This window comes from Phyllostomus discolor, chromosome 12, assembly GCF_004126475.2.
Source record: "Phyllostomus discolor isolate MPI-MPIP mPhyDis1 chromosome 12, mPhyDis1.pri.v3, whole genome shotgun sequence".
Lineage (NCBI taxonomy): Eukaryota > Metazoa > Chordata > Mammalia > Chiroptera > Phyllostomidae > Phyllostomus > Phyllostomus discolor.
Window position 1 is genome coordinate 42,450,845 of NC_040914.2, and position 22,440 is coordinate 42,473,284.

Here is a 22,440-nt window from a genome sequence, read left to right on the forward strand (position 1 = left end):
TTTATTAGCACTTGGGTGTGATTTTCATTAACGGGTCTCTGCTAATAAGCGGGAGGGCTGGAGATGAGAGGAGTCACCCCCCACTGCTCCTGGTCCCCACCCCTTCCTAGGCCAGCCCCACGGGTCTCAGCGGAAGCTCTGCATGGCCACTCAAAGGGACAGGAGAGTCACCAGCGTCCAGGTAGGCGAGCCATGGACACGTGCGCCCGCTCAACTCTCAGCTAACCTGTGCCGGGAGCCCCAGCTGACACACCATCTTCAGGATGGCGACGTGAAGTGAGGAAGGGGGTGACTGATGCCGCGCTTGTATAAATGCTCAGTGGCCTGGCATGTCACCTCATCTGCAGCCCTGGCAGGGTGCTCTGGTCCGCAGAGGGGACACAAAAGCAGCTGCCATCACAAACCCTGTGTGCAGCCAGCTGTCAGTGGGCAGGTTATCCTGGAGGCTGAGACCCGTCAATGCCCTGCAGTTCCCAAATGCGCCACACGGTGTCCTCAGAGAGGCGGGCGTAGCCTTTGAGCTGCTGGGACCCTCTGTCCAGCTTTCCTGGGAAGGGCAGTTTCCGGAGAAGAGAGAGAAAGCCGTCTCTCTGCCCCTCTCCTGGGCCCTCCTGGGTCCTCTTTAGGGTTCCCAGGCCAGGAGGCCAGGGCAGTAGTGGTTTGCTACCTGCCTGCCACCTCACCCGGCACCTCTGCCTTTCACACACCTGTGTGACCTCAGGGAGTCACTCAACCAGTCTGAGCTGCAGCCTCTCCAAAGCGGTTCCATAAAGGTTGTGGGGCAGCACAGAGAGGGAGGCGCGGTGGGTGGGGAGAGAAGGGGACCACACAGCGGCTGGGTGGGCTGGATGTCTTGCTCGTTCGAGCAAAGTGGCTGTCCCGGGCCCCTCAGGTGGGAGTCCTCCCCACAGGTCCTGGGACTCGGGTGCACGCACTGGGTGGGAACAAGGGGTTACACAGCACAGCCACCCTGGGGTCTGGAAACAATATCGGTTTATTTGGGTGACACGTTTGTCCAACTGGGGGCTCAGACAATGGGCATGGTGGTGGAACCCCCCCAAAACAGTACTTCTCTGTGGGGGTCCCTGTCTGCAACTCCAGGCCCTGGGACCTCCAGAGCTGCAGGCCTTTGTGGCTGAGTCTCTTCACCTCAAGGGGCCTCCTGGGGTGGGGTCTCCTGAGGCGGCCCCCCCACCCCAGCGTGGGGCCTGCCTGTGGCTGAGACCTCCTGGGGAGCCTGGGGCGGTGGCCGAGTCACTTCCTGAGGTTCTCTCTCTGGAGGAGCAAGGAGTACCTCCGCAGCCGGGTCCAGTGCTCCTGCTCCTTCACCTGGTGGTCCAGCTTCTGGAACCTGCGGCCGCGCGGTTAGCGGTGAGCAGAGCCCGCTCTCTGCCACGCCCACCACCCGGCCGCCAGGCCCCCGGGGCGGGCCTTCGCCACCCTGTGCTACATGTATCGGGAACTCTTGGAGTGACACAGGTGTGCTTCGTCCCTGTGTCCTCAGGGCTCAGCTGGAGGCACAGCAGGCCCCGAAACACCTGGACTGAAGGAGTGGGGGGGCGGCATTCCACACCACAAGGTGCGCAGCGCCAGCTGGCACAGCGGACTCGGGAGCTGCAGCCTGTGCGGCAGATCCACGACGGGTGCAACATGCCCTTTCACAAGCATCTCTTGAGCATCTGCCAGTGACGGGCTCTGGCGCAAGAAGACCTACGTGACTGCAGCAGCCTGCCCCTGTCCCCAGTGGGCACGGGTGACAGAGAAAGAGGGCACTTGGGACGGGTGGCATCTCGGTGCCACAGAGACCAAGTGCAGGGAGGCGGGCAAGACCTGCCGCCTGGGGAGGGAGGGCTCCCGGGAGATGAAGAGTTTGCGTTCTGTCTTTTAAAAAATAAGAGGGTGAAAAAAAATTTTTTTAAATGAAACATAAGAGGGTGGGCGTTTTTGTTTGTTCGTTTGAATGTGTGTTCACATTCAATGTGAACAAATGAATGTGTGTTCACCCCCACCTCACATGTGTGGGGCAGCTGCAGGCCATACAGTCCTGCCCCCATCACCCCCCCCCTTATTGCCCCTGAACAACCTTTGACTTCCAGGAACCCGCTGTGTGTATTTGGGGTCCGTGCATCTGTGGGCAGTTTTTAGGGGGTCGTCCCTTTGTTTCTCAAGGAAGGCAAAGGCAAATTAGGTGGTACCCAGCATCTCCTCCCCAAGGACGGTAATCAAGGGGGTGTCCGCACAGTCCCTCCCCGAGGAAGCCACGTGCCCTGGCAGCCCCGGGTCTGTTGCGTCCCCCGCCCCAAGAAGCCTGCTTGCGGCCAAAACCTGGCGGGTAGAACGTGGACCGTGCTTGGCCCATGCTCCACAGGGAGTGGAGGCAGACGGACACAGACAGAGAGACGGGCTCTTTCTGTCCGCTTCCTGGTGCCCTGAAGTTTCTCTCTCGTGGCCCAAGTCTGGCCTGGCCAGAGACAGCGGATGCTAGAATAGACGGGGCATGGAACCAGATGGAAGTGGTGCCCTGGAGGCTCAGGCGGGGGTGGGGTGGGGGGCGGCGGCAGGAGGGTGTCGGCACCCTTGGCACCAGCTGGCCTCCTTGGGCCTCCGTGTCAGGCTGCCGCTTACGAAAGCCCGGGGGCAGGCCGCGTGAACACGCCCCGACGGACCTCTGCCAAGGGTCTGCGGCTCGGACCCCGCTGCCGCCCGAACCCATTGCCTAGTTTCAAGGTGACGAAATTTTATCACCTCATTTTAGGGCCAGTGGAAAACTTTCAGGCCCGAGCTATATGACTAGAGAAAAATAAGACAGGGCTGACATCTTTGGGGTGCACACGGAGGCGTGTGATCGGCGGGGAGAGGAAAGGGGTAATGACAGACTCAGGCTGTGAGTGTGGGGTGTTGGCTGAACTCTTTTCCAAAGTCCCAGGCTTCAGCCCCCGCGCCCCTGGGGCAGGAAAGCCTTCTTTAAACCTTGGTGTTCCCCGGCTTATCTCGGGGACCCATTTGGAAGGAGGGCTGCAACAGGGGCCGTGACTGGGTCTGACTCAGGCAGGGCTGCTGCAGCCACACAGTGCGCCCCCCCCCCCCCCCCCCCGCCCCCAGCTCCTGCTGTGTCCTGGGACCCGGGAGCACTTCCCTGAACACCCACCGTGCGGGTAGCCCCGAGCTGTACCCCCTGTCCCCCGGTGCCCACCTGGTCAGGCCCGCTGGCTCTGGCCCTCTTTCCTGCACAGTGTTCCCGGGGGGGCCGGTCTTTCCACCCCAACTGGCACTGGGGCCTCCTAGGGAGGCCGGGTTGGGGACCTGGGCGCTAAGCTGGGGTGGGAGGGAGGAGAGACATTCGGGAGCAGGGCGGTGCGAGAGGCTGCAGACAGTCACCGCAGAAGGGACTGTCTCCTTCTCAACAGTGAACACGAAGCATGATCTCAACTATGGAGCCATGTGAGGGGAACCCCTGGAAGGGTGAGCACAGACGCATTAGTGGTGGTGCAGGGATTACGGGATATGCAAATTTTCTACCTCGCATCGCCCGGTTCTCCAAGTGCCCGAAAGCGCGGGTAGAACGTGTCGGCAGTAACGAATATTGCTTTTTCCAGCGGGGAATCACTCTGTTAAGGGGGCAGTTCTGCCCTCGGAGCCTCGTGCAGGGGCCTGAGGACTCACGTCCAGCAGCACCGCGCTCAGCGGGGAGGAGGCCAGGGCCTGGCATGCGCATGCGCAGAGGGTGGAAAGGGAAGGGCGCTTGGACGCGGGCTCTGCGGGTCCTGCGGGCCCTGGTGCAGCTGAGCGCGCAGCAACCCGACATGCTGTGCAAACTGGGGAGGGGCCGGGCCAGACTGCGTTCCGGGGAAGCTTCCTTTGCCCAGACAGGCTGCGGGCCGGGACCGGACGTGGCCCACAGGCCCCAGCTCGCCAGCCCCTGCTGCAGACGGTCATGTCTGATAACCCAGATGAGGCCCTCCTCCGCCATCCGCCCGAACTCATTCCTCCTTTTCTACCAGTCGGAGGGGGGACTGGAGTGTGAGGGGGGCATTCAGTGCTGAGCGGGCCTGTGCACCCTCTAGCCGACCTCTCTGTCCCTCAGCCAGGCCTCGGCCAGGGGCAGCAGGGGGAGGGGACCGGCGGGAGAGACCCGGGACCCACCTCTTCTGGAGGAAGTTTTCACACCTCTCCTCCAAGGGCAGCGCCCGGGGCGAGGCCACGGTGTCCGGCAGGTCAGCCTGAGAAACGCTGCTGTTTCTCAAGATGTCCTCCAGGAGCGGGTAGGCGGTGAAATGAAAATAGAAGACTGATTTGGGGGTGTCCTTGGCCTCGTCGGTGGCCTCCCTCCGATTTGGACGGTCCCCTGGGATGAGACAAGAGCACTGAGTTCCGCAGAGGGTTCTGGCCTGTGGTCGCTCGGCCCGGGGGGCTGGTCCCTGCTGATAAAGGCTGGGTCCCCGGGCCCGAGCCGGCCCGCTGGGTCTGCAGGAGCAGGGACAAGGTCTGCCTGGCATCTCCTCTGAGCCTCTGCGGAGGGCTCGGGGCTGCGGTGGGCAGCCTGGGGGCGGGGGCCACCCGAGGCTTTGCCAGGGGACGGAGGAAGTGAGCAAGGAGGCGTGGCCTACCCCGGAGCAGGAAGTACGGGTGGAGCGCAGACACCACGAACACCGGCTTCCAGGGGTCCTCCAGGTGGAAGGGCCTGGGGGGAGCGAAGGCGCAGACGACCTGGGGCCCAGCCACGTCCAGCAGCTGCACGCAGCCGTTCCTGGAGAAGACCAGCACCTGGGGACAGAGAGGGCGAGGGGGCACCTTGCTACCCGGTCGCTCGCCCCCTCGTGGAATCGGAGGAGCAGCTGCTGGCCATCAGAAGTGAACACAGAGAGAACCTGGGGGGTCTCGGGCGCCGGGCCCCTGGACCCTGCCGGGGACAGTGGGGGGAGGGGCCGGGGGGGCATCTGCCCCTGAGATGGCTCCGGCAGCACTGGGCCCTCCTCTGGGGGCCGCCTCTGCCCCTCGTTTGCCCTGGCGCCTCTGCCCCGTCCCCCCAGCTCCTCTCCTGCAGGGGCTGGCCATCCCGTGGTCAGGGTCTACACCCGGGCCCATGCCCTTCCTTCACCTCCTGGGGGGGCCTGCTCAGTGTGAGGCCCCTCCTAACCCCCCGCTGCAGATGCACATCCGAACTCACCCCAATCTCAGACTCCCTCCCGGGTCCTGCCTCCAGCTGCCATGCCGCTCCCCTCTCTCCCTCTCTGTCAGAGCTCCTCCCCGCCACGCCTCCTCCCCCCCTGCTCGCACCTCCCGCCCATCATCAGAGTGGGGGGGGGGAACCTACCATGCCAGGTAAGGTCGGGACCGGGGCCACCGCACAGACGGCTTCGTCCAGGTGCTTCGCCGGCCTGCAGGGGACAAGACCCACAGACGTCCGCCCTGGGGGAGAGTTACAGTTCTGCTGTCCTCTCCCGGGCACACCCCCCAGGCGGACCCTTGTGCTCAAGCACCAGGAGGTGTGCTGGAGGCTGTTCACAGCCGCCGAGGCCCAGACCTCCGTCGTCAGAGACTGGGTGTGAGCACCCAGGCGGGGGGGGGGGGGGGGGGCGGTGCACACCGAGCAGAACCCGGTGCAGCAGCGTGAGGAGAGCAGCAGGATGTCCCCACAGGGGACTCCGTGGAGCAGGGTCGCAAAGCCCGTGGCAGGATGAACCGCATTAAAAATGGGCGGAGAGTGCAGACATGGCCACGTGGTTCGCCTGCCCTGTCCATGTCACAGCGGATGGCGTGCCGCTTCTTCAAGCGAAGCAGAGGAGTGAATTCAGGAAGACAGTGGGGTGGGTTTGGGGGGGGGAAAAAAATAGCTGCCTGGCGGTACCGCCCACCAGAAGGTGGAGTCTGTCTTCGAGCTGCTGGAATGCAGGTGTGGCCAGGCAGGTGTGGCCGAGCTCTATCCCAGGTGGCCCCGGCTCAGGCTGGGAAGGCATCTGTGTGTGGCAGCTGCCAGGCCCTGAGCCTGCCAGACCCTGCAGGCGAGGCCACCTGGATGTGAACCAGTGCCTGCACTGCCGGCCACCAGCCACGTGAGCGAGGCCAGCGCCAACCGTCCGGGCCCCGTGGCTGACCTGCAGGATCAGGGGCTGAGCAATGACTGTTCTCTTAAGCCCTGTCGTCCTGGGGCGGCGGTGGTGGCTCCCTTGGAGGAGGAGAGAAGGCTGTGAACGGGGAGGAGCGCACAGGCCTCAGCGGGGCCGGGGGCCACTTGCTTCTTAAGCTTGCCGACGGCTGCTGGGGCACATGTCTGGTCTCTCTGTCCATCTCCCTCCATCTCCCTCCTCACACGTGCACGCGCACACACACGCACACTAAATACACACTTGTTGTAGAGGCCGTTTGCACGCATAAACTATTTCACAGTTTTAACAAGACAGACGGAGGCCCTGGGGGAAACTGGTGACAGGCTATTTTGGCAGAAACGACCGTCCTCTCGGCCCTGTGGGCTGGCGTCGGGGCCACGCAGCCAGTTTGTTAGGGGGACATCACACAGACCCTCGAGTCACCACATGGGTGGTGGCAGGAGAGCAGGGACTACTGGGACAGCGACTGCAGTCAGAGAGCCGGCCAGCGTCCCGCTGCCACTCTCCCCGTCTTTCCCGCAAAGCCACCCACCTCTCAACCAGCGTGCAGGTGGTGGGCTCCTGGGCCCCGCTGGCGGTCACGAGGTGGAGGGAGGCGTCCGTGCACAGCACCACACAGGTCACTTGGGATGTCACGGGACCCTCGGGATACACGTTCCGTCCTCCGAGGACCAGGAAGTACTTCAGGAAGTGAATGCTTTGGCAGAAACACCCCTCGGGAAGAGCGACCACGCCGAGAGGGAACCCTGCAGGGGGCGCCACACACGCGGGTTGGACAGGGGGCCGTGGGGTGCAGCCTCAGTGCGGGGACAGCGCCCCCTTCAGGGGGCCCTCCCGGCAGCGGAGAGCAGCTGGGCGGGGAGAACCAAACCCCTGGAAGAGCCTTGTCGAGAGCGTATCCATCTCCAGAAAAATGAGAACGGGCTGTCGGGCAAGGGGTCGTGGAATTAGGGTCCTTCTTCTGCCCTTGAAATAGCTTTTGCCTTATCGAACTGCTGTGGGTGCGAACGGTGAAATTCAGGGGGCCCTTAGCGCCGCGGGGAGAAGGCCCCCTGGTTGGGACAACTGCGGACTCTTTGAGACGGAAATGGCACGGGTGGGGGAGGCACCCCGCCCACTCGATGGCGGCTCCCCGAGAAGGGCCAGCTCCTTGGGCGCCAGGCAGGAAGGCCACCCCGCTCTCCGATGACAATCCGCTGATTTATTCACCCCCATTTCAGAGGCTCGGTTCGCGGGAGACGCTGGCTCAGAGGCTGATCAGTTTGGGGCGAATGAATCCCATGGACTTTCCGTGCCTACAAAGCTGGACCAAGGACCCTGGGATCCCACCAAGGTGCCTCCCACCCAGAATAGCGGCTGGTCCCAAGGCGATCCCTTGATAGGTCTCTTAGCTTCAAAAGCAACGAGGTTCCTGCTGTCGGGTGGGGCTGGAAGAGCAGGAAGGGGGAGACTGGTGGGGCGCGGAGGGGGCTAGGCTGCGTGCTGGAAGGGCACCGGGAGGTGCCGGCCGGACTTCCGGACCCGGCTCAGGGCGGGCACAGAGCGCCCCCTGGATAGCTAGCCCCTGGGGACCGGGAGTGTCCGCACACCTCACGTCCAGTGCCTCCTGAGGGAGGGAGTGAGGGGAACGCAGGGCCAGCCCCCGGGGGGCCGTGAGAGCAGAGTGACGCCCAGGCAGCCCAGCGCCTGCAGGAACCGAGCGCCTCCCCGGCCCCAGTGCGCGCGCGGGGGCGGGGCTCACCTTTGGCGAGGTCCCACAGCGTGAGCACGCCGTCCTCGCAGGCCAGCACCAGGTAGGAGCCGCAGCCGCTGAGCTGAGACAGGGCGATGGGCGCGGCGCAGGGCCACACGCTCTCGGGATCTGGCGGGGAGGACGCCGCTCACGGGGCTGCCCCCACCACCGGACCCCACACCCCACGTCACCTCCCCCTGCACAGCCCGGGACGCAGACTGGTCTGACCCCCCCAGGACACGCGCAGGAGCATATGTCTGGGCTCACCGCCCCCTCTGCCCACGCGGTGCTGTCTGCCACCTCAGGACGACACATCGGGCCGTAGCTCATGCTCACGAGCACTTTCTCGAGTCATTTCATTCCATTCCCACAAGGGTCCTAGGAGGTGGGTCCTGTCAGCTCCCCGCTTACAGACCAGGGGGCGGAGGCGGAGGGAGAAGCCAGGCTGCCTTTCGAGGAGAAGAGCGCCTCCTTTGTGAGCGCGGCAGGGCGGCTTTGGACGGGTGGTTCTAACGTGTAGCGTGAGGGACTATCACAGTCAACTGGCTCCGGTAACTGCCTCCAAAAGTTTGTATAAAAACCAACAGACGGCGGCCACCCACATTTCCTAAGTGCCTTTCCACTTCCTGCACGGAGGGTCTCTCTCTGGGTCTGCTGTTCACCATGGAAGCGGATGCGTGCAGTGGGTGGGGGCCGCGTGGTTCATTAGCTCCACGCTTCAGATGAGGGGGCAGGAAGCAGGGACTGACCGGGGATTGGGACGTCAGGTGACTGGCCTGAGGCCACTCAGTCCATAGACCACCTGGTGGGGACAGGGCCTGGCCTCCTTTGGCCCTTAGCTGCCTAAGGAGCCCCCGGGGCCTGGCTGGGCTTTGTCCCTATTGACCTGGAATCTTTCAGGGACACAACTGGAGGACAGGGCCCTGGGTCACAGCACCACCGCCTTCCACGGCTCAGGTCCCCTAAAGCCCCACCGACGTGTCGGCCACGGGCTCTCAGCTGCTTGGGGAAGGACACCTACCGACTTTGTCCCTCACGATCCTGTTCAGTGAGTAGAGGAAGAAGTTGTGACGGCCCATCCAGTGCACGCCGAGGACACAGGGCACCCCTGGGGACGGCAGGGAGTGGGGGGAGGGCCGTCACGTGGGAGACAGTGTGCGCCCACGGGAAGTCGGTTTGAAATCAAAAGTGGTTTGTTCGAATGGGCAGCACCCGACGCAAGGGTGAGCTTCCCGGGGAGGGGGTGCTGGGCAACCCCCAGGAGGCCTCGGTCACCTTCCTGGGAAGGGACCCCAGTCACCACTGCCCTCGGCTGCTTTCACAGCTTCTAGATCGGGCGTGTGCCTGGGGCTGCCGGTGTTTTAAATCCGTGTTCTGCCAAACGCATGCACCTCCCAGAGCTGCCTGGCGGGGGGGGGGCACCCCTCCTCTGTGGCAGGTCACTCCCTGGAGACGGAGCCAGCGGCCACTCTCAGGGGCACCTGGGCTGCGGCTGGCACCTTCGGGCTTCCACCTGGTCCCCTCCCCGCACGAGGGCTGGAGGGTTCGCTGTGCAGAGCACCTCTGGGAGGGCTTGCTGAGGCCATCCCCCACGGTGGCTGGCCAGGTGCCCGGGACAGCCACCTGCACGTGTTCACTTACCTGGGGGGCCCTTGAGCTCCGCTGGCATCATAATGACGCAGCTGGGGAGAAGGAAGTGGAACGTGGCCATACTGGGGGAGAAAGAGACCCCAGTCAGAGCCCCGGCAGACCCCCGTGCCGGGGGGGAGGCTGGCCATCCGGTCCTAGGACCAGAGATGGGTAGTTGGGACGTACCCGGGGGTACCCAGGGGGTGTGGAGCCACGAAGCAAATGGCATTCTGCGTGCGTGTCCTGGGGGGTGAGGGCAGGGCAGGCGGAGCTGTGGGGGTCTCTGCAGGCTGGGAGGAGCACCCAGCATGGGTCAGAGCCACCCCGGCCTTGGGGAAGACCTCGTAATGACCAGCTCGGGCCGAGTGCTGGATGCTTTCTGTCTCGGGGACAGTACAACCAGTGGTGTGCGGAAAAATTGGCGTGTTCTCTCTCTCTCTCTCTCTCTTTAAAGCCCCAGGGTCCTGATGTGCAGGGTTTGTAGCTTTGTGTGGCGTGAACACTCTCACGAGGGACAGTCACCAGCAGTGTAGCAGCTGCCTGCAGCCCAGGACGCAGCCGGCTGCTGCTGGGGCCTCAAGCCCGACCCTGGGCCCTGGAGCAGGCCAGTTCGAGACCCGCTTGAGAGCGTGGTAAGAGCTTTCCCGCCCACGTGGGGCAGGGCCGTTCCCAAGCTGTGAGGGCTCCGCAGACAGGTCCAGGGCCGGGCTCAGGCGTTGCCGAGGCAACGTGGGCTGAGTAGGCCCGCCCCAGCCAGGGTGAGACAGCGGACACATCTCAACAACCACACCACGGGGTGGAAATGTGGGTGTTGACAGCAGCGACCCTCGGCTCTGGGTCTGGGATCTTCCCTGTCGTCTCGAGCGTCAGGGAAAAGTTGTCCAGGCTGGTGTCATGCATAAAAGAGCACAATGCCGTCTGTCATCATCTGTCATCGCCACCGCTCCCCGTTCCCTGCGCGATCCACCCTCGCAGCCTTCCTGCTAGCTCTGTTCATTCACGCCGTCTCCACACGGCTCCTCAGCAGACCCGGGGGAGTCCGAAGAAAAGCGCCCCCAGCCAGAAGGAGCTCTCAGACCCCCGGCTGCCCCTGCCCCCCACGGGAGGCCCCGGGCCGCGCACCTGACCAGCTCCTCCTCGCTGCCCCCGTCCAGGAACCTCTTGTACAGGGCGTGGAAGGTGGCGGTCTGCTGCTCCCACTGACTGTCCTTGATGAAGTGGTTCTGCCCCGAGCCCAGCCCCAGGCAGCCCTCGACCTTGGCGAAGACTTCCAGGGGGCTCTTAAACGTGGTGCCTGGGCCGGAAGTATTCTGGAATTGGTCAGACCATCTTCGGGGGCCCCCCTTCCCACCTGGCCCGCCCCCACCCCCCCCACGCTTCCCAGGCTCCTGCAGAATCCCTGCTGCCCGGAACTCCGGTCGTGACCCTTCCATGACCCTTCCGTGAGCCCGGCCTTGTCTTTGCCGACCTCTCTCCTACCCCACGCGCTCAGGAAGCACAGGCTGCCCGCCACAGCCCCCGCCCCCTGCCGCATCACGGCCTCATGGCAAAGGAGGCCAAGGACTGGTCCACAAGCTCAGCAAGGCCCCGGGCCGGTGCTTACCGAACACTGCTGAAGACCCCCGCCCCGCAGCGAGGCAGCGCCGCCTCTTCCGGTGCCCACATTCCCCCACTGCCTTCCCTTCCAGAACCTCCTTCCTCGGTCCTTCCCTTCCCTCATCACCCCTCTTCCCCGTCACCTCTCCCCTCCTGCGTTCATCCGTCCCTACATCCGCAAGAACACTGGGCGACATCTTCTCTGGGCCCCCACCCCAACGTCCGGAGGTCTGTACTCGTTGGGAAGTGCCCAGGCCCCTGACATGGCCCAGGAGGTCCCCCCACCCCCCACCCAGGCCCCTCCCCCAGGGAGGCCGCTGTCATCAGTTTCTTACATCACTGTCTAGAAGCAGGCTCCTCTCTACAGACTGAGGGTAGCGTGTGCCACCCTGGCGGGTCTCCGGGTGTGGGCCCAGGTCCGCAGGGATCTCACAGGGTCCACGGGTAACTGGTTAGAAATGCAGGTTCCCGGGCCCCGCCCCACACCCACTGCAACATGGGTGGGGCCCCGAGGTTGGGCTTTAGCGAGGCCTCCGAGTGAGTCGGACCCCACTAGCTTGCATCTGTACCTCACAGAACATGCTGGAGAGCAATTCCAGTACATACTGTGGATCTTCCTCGCTGCTTATTGCTTATTTTCACTTACTACCTTTTTTTCTTATTGTGAAATATAACCCATTCAGAAAAGAGCTTTAAAATGTGGATCTTCATTCATTGTTACACGGCAAGCATCTGGCCCCACTTGGGGTGGAAGAGAGCGTGCCGCCCCTCCGAAGTCGCAACTGCCCGGGAAGAACCCAGCCCTTCCCTCGGCTTTTATGGAGCAGCCTCGTCGCCGTTGTTTCGCTTTGCCGTCTGCACACCACCGCTTTGTGGTCAGTGTTTGCTCCGCCCAGTGTTGCCGGTGGCCCTTCTCTGTGTTGTGTGTGCAGCTCTAGCCTGTCCCTCTTCGGTGCTGTATAGTATTCCGCCGAGGGCCAGTGATCTCTTCTACTGCTGACGGACACTGCCCTGGTTTCGTGTTGGCGCTATCAGAGATCTCGTCACTGTTACCGTCCTTGTGCGTGTCTCCGGGTAGGCATCCCCCTGCAGACCTGTCAGCTACACGCCGAGAAGCAGGGCGACCACTTCCTCCTGGTTTGCTCGGGAGTTCCTGGTTGAAGCACAGAAAGCCGAGTACCCCAGGAAACGCCAGGGTTCCGGGCAAACCGGGATGGTTGGGCCCCTGCCTGAGAGCGTCAGTGCTGCGTCGCAGGATATCAATTTTACCTGCAACATCACCGGACGACGCCAAACTGTTTTCCAAAGTGGTGGCGCCAGTTCTTGTCGCTGACTGCAGTGTCGGGAAGGGAGGTCTGCTGGCCCTGCTTCCGCACTGCCGCGGTGCGGGCGGGCTCTTTCCTTTGCAGCGTCCTGGTTGGTATGTGTGAGTGACAACACGTGACTTTGCCCTGCCCCGATGACATCCCGCTGAGTACTTTTCCATCCGTTTATTGGCCATTTGCATAATCTCTTGCCTGTTGGATACTAGATTATCTGTCTTTTTCTTAATTATTTGTAGAAATCCTTTATATATTCTGCACGTGAACCGTTGGAAAGAACGAGGCAGGGATCAGGTTTTGCTGTTGTTTCCATGGGGACAGCCGGCACTACTTACGACAGGACCACCCTCTCCCCCACCGCCCACTGCGCAGTGCTGTTCCGGCCTCTCCGCCCTGTTTCCTGCGCCTGCATTTCTGTCCGCCTCTTCCAGCCATCTTCCCGTATTTTACGTACACATTTCCGTCTATGTGTTATTCACTCGTTTATTTTTACATCTGATCTTAATTTCCGTAGTTCTGTCGGTATCAATTACGCAATCTCTGTATATCTAAGGCTTTATAATACATCTTGATGAGGCCAATGTTATCATCAGGCTCTTTTACAGGAGTGCATGGGCTCTTCTTGGCTCTCCCGCTTCGTTTTTAATGGTTGCAAAGTATCCCTTTGTACGAGTGCGCCAGAACGGACAGAACCAGCCCTTCGCCTCCATAAATGACCCCGCAGTGCCGGTCTTTGCGGCGGCGTGCACGGGAGTCCTGAGAGGGTGCCCCCTGCAAGCTCCGCCTACAGTGGGTCCCCCGCCCCCCACTGCCCCCGCTGCCCCGTGACCAACTCCCATTTGTTTTATTAACTGTGGTTTCCGCACCGCAGTGACGCGATGCTGCGGGAACTGGCCTCTTGTTCACATCAATGAGTGTTTGGTAAAACGGGTGGCCGTGTATTCAGTGCGTTATGTCGCTTCCGGCTGCAGAACCCACTGACAGCGCGAGGGAGGGCCTCACCGCAGCGCCGGAGGAACCGACCCAGCGAAGAAGGAACGGATGGGCTCCAGCCAGCGCGCAGGAAAGGTCTCTCTCTCTCTCTCTCTCTCTCTCCCCTCCCCCTCCTGATCTCCCAATTCTATACCTTACCTGCGGCCTTGTCTAGAATTTTTGCCATGAGGCCCCAGAGTTTATGACTTAAAAACAAAAATAAAAACCTGCCTCTGCGGAACTGTACTTGTCATTTAGATGCGGCTGCTAATAAACAGAAAGGATGGGCACCGTGGGAAAAAGGCGGAGGGAGAACGAGCGGAGGGATCGCCAGCGGAAGGACGGGGAGTGGCGCTCGGCCACACTGACCTGTGATGGGCTTGGGCGGTTTGATCTTCACTACGTGGACGGGGGGACTCAGCTTCACGTCTGCTTTCAGACCGATGCTTATGTCCTGCAAGGCGGGAAAGGCACCTCTGCTGAGGCAAGGAAGGAGGTGAAGTCCGACCACTCAGAACACTTCTTCCAAAGAAGGCGGAAAGTGAGGGATAAGGAGAGGAACAGGCGGGGCGAGGGAGAGTAAAGAGCAAAGCGGGAGATTTAAGCCCAACACACCAGTGGCCGCGGGAACTCTGAATGGCCAGAACAGCCGGATTAGAGGGCAGAGCGTGTCAGAGCGCACAAACAGGCAGGACCCAGGCAGATGCTGTCAGAAACAAGCGCATCTGAGACACAAACGCACAGATACATTAAGAATAAAAGGCTCGGAAAAGACACATCTTGCAAGACCCATCAGAAGTTTGAGTGAAAAGAGACCGTAAGCTTTTGCCAAAGATGTTACTTTGGCCAGTTTTACAAAAATACATGACCACGTGGACACATTGCTGGGGCTTCGGAAATGGCCAGTCAGGGAGGACCTTGCATTTCCGCCTCCCTTCCCAGACGCCCACCGCTGGAGGCGTGACTTGGGTCGCTTGTCCCCAAGGGCGGGGCATCCTCACGGACACGAGGCACAGGAATTCGTGCCGGAGAATCTAAACACAGTGTCGTGCTGGGACATTCCACTCGCATGTTTGATATTTCAGGTAAATTTGAAGTCAGACTGAAAAATCTCTAACGTGTAACCTCAGTCTCTCCGGGAATTTTCTTTGAAGTTTCTTACCATTTCTAAATTATCCGAAGACGTGGAATCAAGAGTGTTCTGAGGAGGAAAACAAAATATTAATTCGCAGTGGGCTTCATGTGCGTGCCCCTCCCCCAGCAGTCTGCAGAGGTGCTCCCCCCCCCCCCAACTCCTGTGAGTCGTGAACTCATCTGTAGCCACGAAGGAGTGGGACCTGGGCGACCCCCGGGTCGGCAGGATTTTAACACATGATCCCTTGTCTCTAGGATGTTAAAATGTAGTTGGGGGGATGGGAAATAGTAAGTGGACAGAGGTAAGATCAAGTGGGAGCCCCCTGCAAAAACCTAAGGTGAAGAGACTATTTCTGATTGGCAAACTCTATTGCGACGTCGACACTTTCATTGAACTCTAACTCACAGTACCGTTGTGACCGGCTGGGGCTGGCTGCTCCTGAGTGAACGGAATTACAATGAGAAAGCACCCGCAATCCAAGGTGCTTTCCCAGCTGGGTCATCAATGAACCTCTCCAAAAACACACCTGTTGGGCACTGAGCATGACACCTGGGGGCTGGCCGATAGACAGAAGCGGAGGGCATGGTCTTCACAACCCAGAAACTTATCGTGCGGTTAAGGAAAGAGGGCTTTCATGCGTGCTACCATAGCTGGAACCAAGGTAGCGGGTGGAGGGTGCCAAAGAAGGGGCACAAGGAATGGATTCCGTGGGAGCTCCGAGGAGAGCGATCCGGTGACATGGGACAGCACCCCATTGGGACATCTGCTGGGGAGACGGGCACTTCCTCCTACTTTCTAAGAGTGACGGAGAAGCACCCACATTTCTGTGTGTCGAGAACAACCTGTGTGTAGCGTGGTCTGGGGAGCTGAGGGGGACGCAAGGCGCGGCAGCGGGGTTTCAGCCTGGAAGGGAAGAGAGGGGCCTGCGAGCCGGCCGGAGTCGGGGTGGATGGGGTGGACAGGGTGGACGGCCCGCCTCCCAGGGAACGGCCTGCCCATGGCTCCAGGTGGGGAGGCGACTCCTAGGCAGGTGCGGGAGGTACTCAGAGTCCCGCCACCAACGACACTCTGCGTTCCAATGCCTGGTTTTAACCAAGGCGAGTGGATTTGGGAGGCGTGGGCCAGTGCACCCTCGCTCACGGCCTCCAGAGGCCCTGTCCGTCCGTCTTGGGATCCGCAGGAGGGTTCGGGCTGGACGTGGGGCTGGGGCAGGGAGAATGTAGCACTTACAACCCCGACGCTTCCTACCAGTTGTGGCTGTCTGACTTTCTTCTTTGGATTCGGAGTGGCTTGGGGATGTTCCACCTCCTTGAGCCAAGACTCCTTGGGCAATTTGTACACATCCAGCCAAGTGTCCCCAGCTCCTGCATTGGGAAACCGAGGGGCCGTTGAGCAATGGTGGGCGGGCGGGCGGGCGCCAAGTGGCCTCTGGGGAACGGCCTGGCTTCTCGGAACCCCTGACACAGAGACCGGCGGACACCTCGGAGCATCTCGCTCCCCAAGAGCGGGGCCCCTCCCCCGAAGCCACCATGGCTGCACTGGCCCACCAGTTTCTGGCCAGACTTGGCAGGCCCGGCCCCCATGTGGTCCAGGGTCTGAATGGCAGATTCCACCGACACTCTGTCTCCCAGCGACTCCTGCCTAGGGTGGAAGGCTAAGTGCGCAGAATCAGTAGCCGGCTGGGGTGTGGCCGAGAAGGGTTAGACCTGGGAGGGATGCCTCCGGAGAATTCTCCTGACCAACGTTGGGAGAGATGACGCCCCGTGGGCGGTTGGGGGACTTTATCTTGTCACAGAAGCATGCTCAGCCTCTCTGCCGAATACCCGCCAACCCGGGGAGGGCTGCTTCCCCACAGGGCGGGTTCCTGGCTAAAAGTTGCCTAAGAAAAGTGACCACCTGGAGCCCTCGACCTCAGACTTCAGGCCTCCAGTACTGCGAGAAGGTAAGTCTGTGTTTCAGGGCCCCCAGCCGTGGCGCTGTGTTTCGGCGGCCCCAGGAAACCGCTCCGGAATGAAAGCTCCCTTCGGTGCAGAGCGCGTTACGAAATACATCTCCTCCTCCCACACTTGACGTTGGAGGGCCCTGGACGAGGATATAACTAGAGGCCCACAAACCATTTGTCTAAATATTTAAAAGTTAAATATCAAGCTAGCAATTCATTTGGAAAAAAAAATACATTCTGTCACCGTAGTAACAACTGCAACGAGCAAGGGCCGGTGGAGCGTGCCGAACGTGGCGGGCACGACGCGAAGGAGAAACAAGGCATTTGCAGCCTCAGACTATCTCCCCCCCTCCTCCCGAGTGTTTATCAGTACTGCGGTGGTCTCAACACACATCCAAAAGTCCCGTGATCCCCCTGCCTGCAGGAAGTGGCGTTTCCACCCTCTGCCCTTCGGGGGGTCCAGACGCAGGGGCCTGCTTCTAACAGAGCCGGGACAGGGAAGCACGGTGGCTCAGCAGCGGGGGAACCTGGTGGACGCCACTTTAAGTTCAAGGTTAACGTCAGCGGTGGTGAGCCCCGTCGCTGTCACATACTCCTGACGTGATGCAATGAAAAGAGCCCTTCCTTTCCCTCTGTGTCTCGTCCCCCTACCCCCCCAAGTCCTTATCCCAGCGGCATGAGGAAAGCTCAGACACGCTGAAACTGAGGGACACTGCAGGAAGTATCTGACCGGCGCTCTTCTGACGTTCAAGGCCATGAAAAACATGGAAAGACCAAGACGCAATCACAGATGGGAGCAGGCTAAGCCGACGCGGTGACTGAATGCAACATGGTATCCTGGATTGGGCCCTGGAGCCAAAAAAATTCGATTATCTGAAACTGGTATCTGAAAAAAAAATCCATAGCTAATAGTAGTGCACCAATGTTATTTGCTGGAGTTTGACAGGGGCACCGCGGCCACGTACAGCGTTGGTGCTGGGGACGCTGGCTGAAAGGCAGGGCGACTCTGTCTTTGCACCAGCTCTGCAAATTACTTCTACATAAGAGGCTGGGCGGGGGGGGGGGGGGGGGAAGAGCACTTATCTAGAAGAGACTGTAAATCTGGACTCGCTCCAGAGCCTCTGGATAAGCTTGCCTTGTAGCAGGAAGGCCACGAAGTCCCCTCCGTGAGAGATCTCCATCTTGGCACAGGGCGTTTGCTTGTTGGTGTCTTCCTGAGGAGGAGACAGAGGCTGCTGCAGCGAGGCCGCCTGGTGAGCAGGGCGGGGGTGGTTCCCACCCAGGAACATAAATGCTCTCAAAACTGAGGCATGAGGACCCTGGCTGGGTAGCTCAGTTGGTTAGAGCATCATTTCGATACCCCAAGGCTGTGGGTTCGATCCCTGGTCAGGGCACACATAGGAATCAACCAATGAATAAACCAATGAGTGCTTCAATAGGTGGAACAACAAATTGATGGGTTTTTTTCCTCTCTGTGCCTCCTTTTTCTCTCTCTTTAAAAAAAAATCAGTAAAAAAAATAAATAAATAACATAAAAAAGGTAAACTTGGCTTGCCACAGCTTGTGGCCCAGCTTTAGGAACTTACCACTTCATTGATGGTTTTGATGAAGAAAAGACTGTCTTTGTAAATGTAGAACAGTCTAACGACACCTGAAACGGGAAGGTGAGGAAGAGTGTGAGGCGCAGAAGGGAGCCAATGAAGAACTGAACCTTCTCGTGGACTTTCTGGTGTTGTCATCCAAGTTCACGCCTCCAGAGGCCTCCTCCCTGGGCCCTCCACCCCCCTTGGCCTTGGCCTTCCTGTCCTCCTCCACCCGCAATCCAGTGTCCAGGCAGCTCTGCCTCCCAGCCCTCTCGGCCTACCCGGCCCTGTGCTGGCCTCCTAGGGGCCCCCGGAAGCCCCCTGGCCGCACCAGTCCCCTCCTCGACTTCTGTGCCCTGATCCAGGCATCTGCCCCGCTGCCTTGGGTGCTGTCTGTGTCCCGTGGGTGTTCCCTGTGCCCCTGGCAAGTCCTCAGATGCTCTGAGGGAAAGGATTGGGTCTCACTCTTCTGCGTGCCGCACCTCCCAACCCCCAGGAAGCTTCTCACGCAGTCCATTTTGTTGATTCAATGAGGAACCTCGGTCATTCTAATTCCCACTGAACCTGTGGGCCCCACTTGGGGATCCTCATCCACCACGACCTCTTTCTCCAGGTGCCCGCCCGGCACTCATAACCTGCCCCTCCACCCATAATACAGACCTTGCAAAGGCAACTGCCCCCCCCCCAGGGCTGAGGGTCTAACCGAGCCCAGTAACACCCTTGGGATACCCGCTCTCCTCCCTCCAGCCGCCCCTGCCTGGGCCCAGACCGGCCTCCTCTCCCTCCTGCTTCCTAGTCGCTCCGCCCCTTGCTTGGCTTTTTCCAACTTCCTAAGCCGTCCGTCAGGCCAGGTCACTTCTGCAGAGACAGTGCCCTCCAGGAAACTGGCCCTCCCTGTACCGTCGTCCCCGTGACGGGGGCCCTGTTCGTCCTCAGGCCGAGGGAAAGGACCAGGCCCTACTGTGTGTGAGTGGCAGGATCGCCTGCGCCATTTCCTCTCCGTGTTACCTCAGTAAGTTATTGAAGCCCCACGCCTCAGTTGCCTCTTCTGAGCAGCAGGGATAACAAACTGTACTCAGCCCCTAGGGCTGTCGCCAGGGCTAAATGGGCCAAACACAGGGGACGTGCTGGGAGAGGGCCTGGCACACCCCTGTTCCGTGGGTGTCGGTTACTGCGACGCTTCGTGACCGGGGAGAGCTGGCCAGGCCCGGCCCCGCCCACACCTGGGAAGGAAATGAAATTGAACGGCAGTCCTACAGGTGCCTGAACACTAGGCCAGAAGGAAGACGAAGAGCAAGTACCCATTTCGTCCACAGGAGCAAGGAGTATGTCGCTCCCCAAATCCTCGGCCCAGATGGACGTGACTCCAACCTTCATTTTATCCCAGACGCACACGCGCTTGGCGTTGTACAGGTTGTAGATGGAGAACCCTTTGGCTCCTCCCATAAACACATAGTCTTGGGAAATGGCCATACAATTGGGGACGTTGCCGAGCTGGGGGAACAACAACAAACAAACAAACAAACAAACAAACACAAAGAAAAAAGGAATGCTTTTTCAGCTGTCACCGTCTGCAAGTAATAGAAGCCGGCATCTCAAAGAGGGATTACCGATGATGGAGGGGCCCTTCCTCGATGCAGTGCCACCCCCAAACCTGGGGCTCAGCGACACATCTCGCCCACCTACCAGGAAGTCCTGGCGCTCCACTAGTGGGGGGAGGGGCCCAGGGAACATGCAGGTGAGGACTCACTACACTAAGCATGGCCAGCAGAGCTGTAGCTGAGGCTCTGGCAGATTCTCCGCCCTCAAGCCACAGCGTGCTTACGACGTTCAGAAAGATTTTAAAACAGCCGCTGAATGTAAAAGACCTGTGTGATCCTGGATCGGCCAGGACACCCCTCTCCCCCGGACTGCCTAGGATCTGTCCAAGGCGCAGCTGTCATATTGACTGAAGGTTCCTGGCAGGAGGTGCTTTCCTGGATTGGGTGTTTTCATTTATTCGCACTCAACCGTGAGCACAGGGATCCCTGGCTGGCTGCCCCATACCTTGCTCTGGAAAACCGGGGGGTAGGTGGTGGGCTGGATCCGGCTGAGCTCGGCCTCCCGCAGCCTGTCCCGCTCCTCGATGATCTCCCACGAGCGGCTGAACACGAGGTCCACCAGCTTGTTGATCATTCGGTAAGGCTGAGGCAGGGAGCGCTGCTGCTCGTCCGGGTCCTTGAGGACGTGGTGCCTGTCCTCATCCTTGGACCAGTCCTTCTCTGTGGGGGCCGGCACCTCCAGTCCCTTTTGTGTAAGGAGAGGCCGCCTTGCCTTCTGGGCTCGACTGGCCCGGGGAGCCGACATCACAGAAGGAGGCACCGGGGCGGGCTCTGCGACACTGAAGAGCTAGAAAAGGAAGGAAGCAACGGTGCTTGGAGAAGACGGGGGAGTGAAAACCGCATCATCTTCTCTAGCACAATAGTCTACGGGGATTATTTACTCCAGAGACTCACACTGTCCATATTTATTACGGAACTGTTACCCCATTCGTATGATATGCTTTTTTTTTACTTTTGAATTTTTAAAAATTAATTTGAGAGACAGAAACATCGATTTGTTGTTCCACATATTTATGCATCCGTTGGTTGATTCTGGTAGGTGCCCTGACTGGGGATCAAACCCGAAACCTGGGCGTATGAGGACGATGCTCTCACCAGCTGAGCTCCCTGGCCAGGGCCCCTACAAGAAGCCCTTCATGTGAGTGGGGACATCGGCAGACACAGGTATCGACTATTCACACGTTCCTGGCCAGCCCAAGATTCGATGTGCCAGGATGGAGACAGAGGAACCGGGCAGCCTGTTGCCTGTCCTCACCTCCTGAGAAGGGAGAGGGGGAATGCACCCTCCCTCCCACTGGTCACGTCTTCTCCTGGCTCTTCCTTGTCTGCAGATGGCTGTGCCCCAGCCAGGTGGGCAGTGAGACCTGATTCTCCTTTTCCTTTCCCTCACCTGCAACCAGAGGCACTTCAAGCACGTCCCATAATTGCTGTCTGACTTGCACTGTGCTTACCTATTTACTTGTGTCCCCCATTAACCTAATACCTGAGGCCCAGAGCTCAGCACTGCAGTGTGGGGTACAGGGCCAGCCTGCAACAAATTCTTAATTTTCTTGCCGTACTGCCCTGCCCCGGGATATGAACTTGGAGAGTACTTCTGGCCGTCTTCCACGCACTCCTTGTGCAAAGGTTGAGTGAATTTGGGGGCCGAGCGATTCCACCACCCCAAAGTCTAGATGCCTCCTTCTGGGGTCTAGACCACATTCAGGGGAACTATGCCCCTGAAATTTACTGCCCAAATGATGCTTGCGAGTCTCTTTCCCAGCTTCTCTCCTAGCTGCCAGTGTGTGCACCCCTAGACCTGAAAGGTGACTGGGGCGTGGCTGCTTGCAGGACTCTGAACGTGGCAGAATGCGGGTGTGACTTGGAGGACCCACAGCTGTAGGCCAGGCCCCTCTTAGTGATGTAGCAGGGAGCCAGGAAGGGGAAGAAGGGAAGGGGGTGGGGAAGGACCATGGACAGCTCTCCCCATGGCACAGTATTTCGTGAAACAACTTCTAGATCATTGTGAAAGTGTATTTGTCAAGGTAGCAGAACAGAACACATTTTATTTAACAACGTGTTACTTTGATTTGAAACTTTTAAATATTTAAAGATACGGTATGTGGGTCTCTATTTGTACTGCTTCCCCTGGGGCCTGCGAGTGTCAGGGGCAGGCCTGAGCAAAGGGACTCATGATTATAAAAACAGGAGACCTTACTTTGTGATTATAGGGGGTACGTGTTATAAAATTGCTGCTGTGGAATGAATGGGGTTCCATGTCTTCAAGCCCCACAGGGGAGACGTTCAGTCGCGCAGGGTCACGGTAATCTATTTTTGTCCCCGCTCTGTTCCTATGAACCGTTTTAGGATTTCCTCAAGCATCAATCTTCATTCTGTATTCGTAATCCTAACAAGAAGTTCTCCCGCTTCACCCGGCTCTAACCACGTGCTTCCCCAGACCTGCAGCTGGTGTAGCTCCAGGAAGAGGAGGCACAGCCCTGGGAAATTATTGGGCCCTTCAGTCCCCAAGCAGAAGTTTCGGGGAATCTCCATTCAGGATCCCATCTGGGGTTCCCAGGGGACACAGGATCTATGGGGAGGCGCGGCACGTCCGGAGGACACCCGAGACCGGGAGACGCCCCCCTCCTTAGAGCCCCTCTAGGAGTTTCTGGATGCAGGGGGAGTCCAAGGGCTTGTGAGTAGCTATGGCACCGCAGTGCGGAAGCGCGGGGTTTTGCTCACCTGGCCCTTGGCGTGACGTTGCCTTAGTAACCACAACTTCCGGCCTGGACCGGAAGACTGTGAAGTCGCTCTCCCGGAGATGCGCCCGCCCCGCGCGCGG

At 60.0% G+C, this 22,440-nt stretch overlaps 1 protein-coding gene across 1 annotated transcript; it reads right to left on the reverse strand.

The window, feature by feature from the left end:
• Positions 1-976: 976 nt before the first annotated feature.
• Positions 977-22,297, reverse strand: WDR93 (WD repeat domain 93). Its single transcript, XM_036012337.1, has 17 exons — positions 22,059-22,297; positions 20,065-20,406; positions 19,320-19,512; positions 18,022-18,086; positions 17,571-17,649; positions 15,742-15,857; positions 14,521-14,559; positions 13,728-13,812; positions 10,591-10,762; positions 9,481-9,551; positions 8,861-8,947; positions 7,849-7,968; positions 6,640-6,853; positions 5,315-5,378; positions 4,608-4,764; positions 4,144-4,345; positions 977-1,351 (listed from the first exon to the last, which is right to left on the reverse strand). Exons 1-17 carry the CDS (start codon positions 22,149-22,151, stop codon positions 1,255-1,257), a joined length of 2,196 nt encoding a protein of 731 aa, XP_035868230.1. The 5' UTR covers positions 22,152-22,297; the 3' UTR covers positions 977-1,254.
• Between the last annotated feature and the right edge of the window lie 143 nt (positions 22,298-22,440).